Raw genomic sequence first — 7093 nt, forward strand, 5'->3', positions numbered from 1 at the left:
GGAACAATCCTATGGAGCATAACCTACTAACTACCACCTCTAAATTGAAAGTAGTAAGCTAAAATCCATCTTTTTGAATAAACAATGTTGCATCCCTATCCACTTTAGTGCTTTTAAACAACAGTGACAACACCAATTCTCTCATTACACATCTTTACAACAGCAATCTAAAGCTAATATCTTTTCAAGAACTGATACACCAATTTTACTAAACACAAACTACTTTTTTATTTAAAAATGCTAAAGGCCTCAAACTGAAAAAAGAACTCTTCCAAAGTTGCATCCTAAACCACAATGTTTGGCCAAGCATTCCTATCAAATATTTGAAATAGATTTCCATACCTGTCTTCATCACCATCAACAGGAATAGCTATGCTGAATACAGAGGTGGTGAGACTGTTCATAGGTGTTAACTGAACGGGGTTTGCCAGGGCATCTGCAACAGGAGGCTTCACAACAGGCTTAGTTTCAGCAACGAGAGAAAGTGGCGGTTGAGGTAGGGGTTCTGATTTTCTTCTAGTATCGTCAGCTTGCCCGACTAGAGGCTGGGTCTGAGTCTGAAACTGGGTTAGGTCAGACTGTGGTAGACTTGTTGGTGCACTGACTGTGCCCTGCGCCAAAGGCAGCCCCACATGCTGGATGATGCTGCCGCTCCTGCTAACGGGCGTATGGCTGCTCAGCTGCTGCGACTGGCCCAGAGGCGCGGGGACATTTGGCATAGTAACAGAAGTGGTAGACACACTAGGCACGCTTGGAGCGGGCACGGCTGCAGGCACGTTTGGAACTCCGGGCACCACGGCGTGAGGGCCACTGGGCCCGGCTGACGGCGCCCCGCCGCCACCCATCTGCGGCGGAGGCACGGACAGGGGCGGCCCCGCACCTCCCACAGCCGGGGGCCCTCCAGCCGGCTGACCCGGCGCGGCCAGGCCGCCCTGCGAGGGTCCCGGCACCGGCGCCGCGGCGTCACCGGGCAGGGCGGCCACGCCCATCATCTGCGCGCCGGCCAAAGCGGCACTCTGGCCGGGGCCCACGGGAAGGCTGGCCGCCGCGGCGGGGCTGGCGCTGGCTCCGGGGCCCGGGGGCTGCGCGGGGCTGGGCGGCTGCAGGCCGGCCACGTGCTGCTGCAGGTACTCGCTCTGGCCGGAGGGCGGGCCGGGCAGCAAATGCGCCGGCGGCAGCTGAGGCTGGGGGTAGGCGAACAGCGGCGGCTGCGGCGGCAGGGCCAGGCCGGGCTGCGCGAGGGGGACGGTCGGCGGCGGCAGAGCCTGGCCGCCGGGCCCGCTCCCCTGGGGCTGGCTGGGCTGCGGGGCGGCCATCAGCGGCGGCGGCCCGGCCACGGCGCCCAGGAACGGCGGCGGTGGAGCCGAGCCTGGAACCACAGCCCCACCTACGGGCGGCGGCGGCGGCGGCTGCCCAACGCCAAAGCTCTGCGGCGGGGCCGCGACGGGCTGGCTCATCCTCTCCGACGGGGGCAGCTGTGACACAGCAGTCAGCGAGCTGTCAGTGCCCGAGTCGGGCCCGGGCGCCCCCTGCATGGAGGCCACCACCACCACCACCGACCCGCCGGTGGCGCCCAGGCCGCTGTCCCGCTCCGCAGTCTGCTCGAAAGTACTGCTGTGCCGAATGCAGTCCCCGGAGCGGGTCAGGACGCTGCTGTCCGAGTCGCGCTCGTAGTACTCCATGCACGTCCACCGGCCACGCCGGTACGGCTCCCCGCTGCCGTGGTCCAGCTTGATCACGCGGAATCGGGAGCTACAGACGGCGGGCGGCTGCGAGGGGGCCGCAGTCCCGGTCCCGGCGGAGGGGCCCGCGCCCGGGGGGGTGCCGGGGGCGGGGGCCGAGGTGGCGGCCGCCGCCAGGGTACTGGCCAGAGCCCCGGCCACGCTGCGGGCCGGGCCGGCTCCTCCTCCGTTGGCGGGCGCAGCCGCGGCGGCTGCCAGCTGTCCATCCAGGAGGAGGTTCGGTGAGACGGTCCCGGGGGTCTCCGCCTCCCCGACATTGTTGAGCGTCTCTTCGGAGGAGCTGCGCTCGCAGACCTCCTCGGGGCCGTAATCCGTGGCCCGGGAAACGTCGAATATCTCGGACGAGACGTCCTCCGTGCGCGACTCGTCCGGGTCGTCCAGGCTCTCGGTGTCCTCGGTGATGCTGGTGGCCACCTGGGCCGTGGTGACACTGGTGATCTGGAAGCAGCTCTTCTTCTTGGCCGGCATCTTGGACATGGCGAGAGGCCTGCGGCAGAGGCACGCCGCTCCTCTGCGGTCCGCCGGAAGCCAGGCGGGGCAGAGGGGCCCCGAAGACAAAGTCCGGTCGGCGCGGGGGCCGGGCCCGCGCGGTCACGGGCTGCTGGGGGCGCCGGCCGCCCCGCGCGGCATCCTCCTCGCGGCTCCTCTCCGCGGGCTCGCTCCGCCCGGCGCCTCCTTGCTCTCCGCCTCCCGGCCGCGGCGCCTCGGCGAGCCCCTCAGCGGCGGCGAGAGCGCGGTCCCGGGTGGGCCGGCGTCCTCCTGCCGCCCCCGGGCCGCCGCGGGCAGTCCGCCGCCTCGCGCGGTCCGCAGGCCCGGCTGGGGGTGGAGCGGGAGGGCGGCGGCGGCGGCGTGAGGGGCGGTGCTGCCCGCTCGGCTCCTCAGGCCGGTGCCGGCGTCAGCGCGGGCGCGGGACGCCGAGGCGAGAAGGCAGGGGCGGCGCGGCCTCCTCCGGCTGCAGCGGAGCTCAGCCCCGGGCCATATCGGCCGTCTCTGGCGGAAGCCCGCTCCGGGGGAGGGGAACGCCGGCTCGTCCTCCCCACAGGGGAGCCACCCCGCGGGCGGGCTCGGCTTCCCCTCGCGGCTCCTGAGCGAGTGAGGGGCGGCGGCCGGCGAAAGCGGAGGCGCTCCGGCGCGTGAGGCGGCGGCGGTGGCCGCTCCGGCTCCTCGGCGGTGCGCCCGGTCCGCAGACGCCGCAGAAACTGAGACTCAAACTGCTGAAGCGGCGGCTGCAGCTCCCTCCCCTCGGCCAAGATGGGGCTGAAATGGCCGCGCCAGGGATGCTGGGAGGAGCAGCAGCCCCGCCGCTGCCGCCGCTGCCGACTAAAATGCCGCCGCTGCCGCAGCCGCCGCCAGCGCCGCAGCCGCCGCCGTTCCGTGACGCACCGGCGTCGTGACGTCACCGCCCCGCCCCTCCGGTTTCCTGCGGAGTTTCGCGTGGAGGCTGGAGGGGGGAGGCGGTGGGCGGGGATCAAGGGTGAAAAAGGGGAGAGGTTTTTTTAATTTAAAAATTTTTGAATTTAAATTTTGCTCTGTAGGTCTTTAAGAGTTGAAGAGCTAAAGACGCAGATTCCCACCCTAGAGCAGCTTACAACCGCGCCAATCGAATGTTTTTATACGGTTTGTTTCGAGACGCTGGAAGGCTGGAGGTCATGTGCTGTGTCTAATGTTCAGCAAAATCTTAGTGAAACGAGGGAAATAGGCATGGGGGTTGTGGGATTTAGATAGGATAAAGAGGGAGACGGCTGGAGGAACTGAATCACTTAAAAAGTCTTTCCACAAAAGAAATGTTGACCACTATAGTCAGAGGAGTGAAATGTTGAGAGAGATGGGGATGATTAACCAAAAACAGCAAGCCAGATTCAATCAGAAAAATGATCTTGCAGCCAGAAATTCTGTCTCCAACAATGGCATCAGGAGATGGTTACTTGCCCAGGGTGAAGTCAGTTTAAAAAAAGGTTGGAGGTCACCGATTTAAACTCTTGAGACTGTTTTTACTTTCAGCACGAAATCAGCTTATGGGCTCCATAAATGTAGAACCCACTGCGTTAAATAGTTATAACTATTTCTTTCTTTGTTTATTCTGAAACTCTTAGTTGGAGCCAGAGTTATATGGTTTGGATTGGGCTATGAACAACCAGAACAAGTCAGAAAGCACCCTTTCTTGTTCCAGTACAGAGAGCAGCTATGAAAGTACTGGCGAATTTATCATGTTAGCTACTTTCTGACAAAAGAAAATGGTAAGGCCATTCTTTTAAACAGTTAAAAAAAAAATAGGGAAGGCGGCTCTTGAACTTTGACATGCTAGTACATCGTTTAGGTAAAATCTAGGAAGTCTTGCTGGAAATCAAAATTTCATTATCTATTACAGCCTTAGCAGTCGTATCATAATAACTTACATAAATCAGAAAATCATTATTCTCAGTTCTCTAATCTTTGAAGAAATACTTTTTAAGCTAAAGGATGTTTTGATAATTAAAATTTACAGAGAATTTTTTAGGTGCTTAGTTGCAAATATACACAGATATGTCTTTTAACCTTAGTAGATAGAAACCGTGTCCTCCAAACCCAAGTGACTTGAGGTCAGGATGTGAAATAAGACCACATAATAACACCCCTGTTGCTTAAGGGGGTGGGAGAGAGTAAAGGAACAAAGTGTAACATTATGCTGCTATTGTGCAGAGAAAGCTAATGGAATGTTTCATTTCTAAATCTGTCATTTCGGTAATTGTTAGAGACAGTTTTCCATCAATAAGTTAGATCAACTGGTTAAATGCAATAAGAATTTACAAAAGCTTAATTTAATTTTGGATGATTTACGAGATTGTTAAAAGTGGTGATCAATGGGTGATGTTGAGTGTGTGACTTTTGGAAAATTAAGTATCGTATGCCTGCTTGTCCCATTACATTATCTTATTACATAAACTTCTCGATTACTTGTTATGATACTTGTAAATCACACACTTAAAGGAAAAATCTTAATCTGTAATACCATTTCTCCTTAAAGAACATGTAAAGGATTCATTATGAAATGAAAGTGGTGATAAAGATAATTTAGAAGGGATCAAGAAGTGAGCTATATTTCTGGTAAGGATGGAGTTGAAGATGTTAAAAGATATCATAGCAAAAAATAAGATTTATAAAGTTAAAATGTTTTGTTTAGATGTTTAAGGATTTATGTGTGTTTAAACTAATAAAATAATTCTCTTGAAGTAAATTTTCCAGAAATTTTGAAGGCCCTAGCTTCTTTTATACATTTGCTCTTTAAAAATGTGGAGAATTTGTTGCATAAAACTGCTATGAAGAAATGATAAGAATTTTGGTTGTTGCAAACAGGTTTGAAATCATTTTACAGAAGATAAAAAAAAATCACATAACTATCATCAAACTACAAAAAACTATGTAATTCATGGTTGGTCCACAAAGGATTAAAAGCCTTTACATAACTAATTAAAATGATAGAAAGCAGGATATTTGTGCAAGTAGGTATGCTCCACGCGTGGGGACTTGATAACAAGTAACATGGTAGCCTAACTCACTGGAACTGGGGAGATCCCTGGAGACCCAAACCTCAAGACTTGGGTCTTAATGTAGCTATCCTGGTTCCATGTCTGCACACAGAAACCACAGGTGGAAACTGTGAATCCTTGATTCCTGCTCCCAGAACCCCCAACTTGACTCTCCTACACCTGGTACTTCCCTCAAAGACTTAATTTGAAGGAATGTATGGGAAGTACATTAGGCAGAACAATGCAGAAGGGAAAATCACTTCGAAACTAAGGACGGGTTTCACTAATGGAAAAAAAAACAAAACCCAAGTACTGCAGCAAGATCTTTTCATCATTTAAGAACATCATACCCCCAAATTCTACTAGGTTATTATCTAACCATATTAGTACCAGATGGTAAATTATTGCATAGTCACAAGATCCTGGAGTGTGAACTGCAGATACTCAAGAGAACCTGACTTTTTTTTTCAATGAATGCATATTATATTTAAAATAGTAATGGTACATTAATCTAAACACTCTGGGATAGAGAAAGGAAAATCATACTTTCAGTAAAAATAACTGCCTAGGCTAAGAGAAATAACCCTTTAGAATTAATACTAGCAGCCAGTGACATTTATTGAGTACTCCCTGTGTGCGTTGGGAATTGGACAGTCTGGATCCCACACAACAAGTTTTTGTGGGATTTAGAAATAGCGTATGTTTATTTTCTATGTTTTTATCGCCAAATTGTTAGAAAATACAAAATAGGAGACTAGTTTTCGGGTTCCAAAAAAGCATTTGCTGGAAAGAAATATCAGTTGGCTAAACAAGTAGTACTTGCTTTATTACTGTGATTTTCCTGAGGTTCCATTTCTGGAACAATATTTTATTAATAACCCCTTGCAGTGAGGCCATTGTGTAATATTATCCAAAAAGGAAAAAAAAAATGCAATGAAAGAGGACTAAGGCTAATGAAATTCCATGAATACTTTTATAAAGGAAAACATAATCTGATTGAGATGAACAAACTTTACATGAGAATGAAGTGTGTAAAATTTTCACGTTTGAGAAAGTTTTGTTAGATACTCTTCTAGAGTTTGATATACTATGAAACAATAATTTTTTTTTAAGAGTGAAGATTTCCTTGAGTCCTAAAGATCTTTGAAGTTTGTACAAAACAGAAATTTGGTGGAAAAAAAGGGTGCGTTTTGAACTAATAGTAAATCTAGTCCTATTAAAGCCTGTTTTCTTTTATAATGAAACTTAATTTAGAAAATAAAATATTAGTTCGATGGTTCTGAAATCTAGCTTAAATGCTATGTATGGCAACTTCAATAGAAAATCTATTAATGACCATATTACCTTTTTTATTTAATGTTATGTGTGACCACTTGGGATAAAATTGAAGAAATCTATGTTGCCTAATTGGAGAAAACTTGAGATCAAGAGTAAGCTCCAGTTGTTTTTTGTTTTTTTTTTTAAAGATTTTATTTATTTATTCCCCCCCCTCCCCCAAAGCCTCAGTAGATAGTTGTATGTCATAGCTGCACATCCTTCTAGTTGCTGTATGTGGGACACGGCCTCAGCATGGCTGGAGAAGCAGTGCGTCGGTGCGCGCCCAGGATCCGAACCCTGGCCGCCAGCAGCGGAGCGCACGCACTTAACCGCTAAGCCATGGGACCGGCCCTAAGCTCCAGTTTTGCTATAAACTTTTGTGACTGCTGACCAATCTCTTAATCCCTCAGTTTCCCCATTACTAAAAAGAGCAACATTGTGATGAAGAGGTGTTCAACTACCAATCCCACTGAACAAGTGGATGGAGAAAGATAACACATGTGGCAGTGTTTTGGCATCTTTGAATGA

General features: G+C 50.9%; 1 protein-coding gene across 5 annotated transcripts in view; it reads right to left on the minus strand.

Moving 5' to 3' along the window:
• Nucleotides 1-2359, minus strand: part of TSC22D2 (TSC22 domain family member 2) — a 48323-nt gene extending 45964 nt beyond the window's left edge. For all 5 annotated transcript variants that reach the window (XR_015552137.1, XR_015552136.1, XM_087430397.1 and 2 more), the window contains exon 1: nucleotides 343-2359. Coding sequence is in view for 3 of the 5 variants with exons in the window: in XM_087430397.1 (XP_087286523.1) it covers nucleotides 343-2219 (1877 nt within the window). In the remaining 2 variants the exon portion in view is untranslated. The remainder of the gene's footprint in view (nucleotides 1-342) is intronic.
• Between the last annotated feature and the right edge of the window lie 4734 nt (nucleotides 2360-7093).

This window comes from Ceratotherium simum, chromosome 5 (assembly GCF_057802395.1).
Source record: "Ceratotherium simum simum isolate JZ-2026a chromosome 5, ASM5780239v1, whole genome shotgun sequence".
Classification (NCBI taxonomy): domain Eukaryota; kingdom Metazoa; phylum Chordata; class Mammalia; order Perissodactyla; family Rhinocerotidae; genus Ceratotherium; species Ceratotherium simum.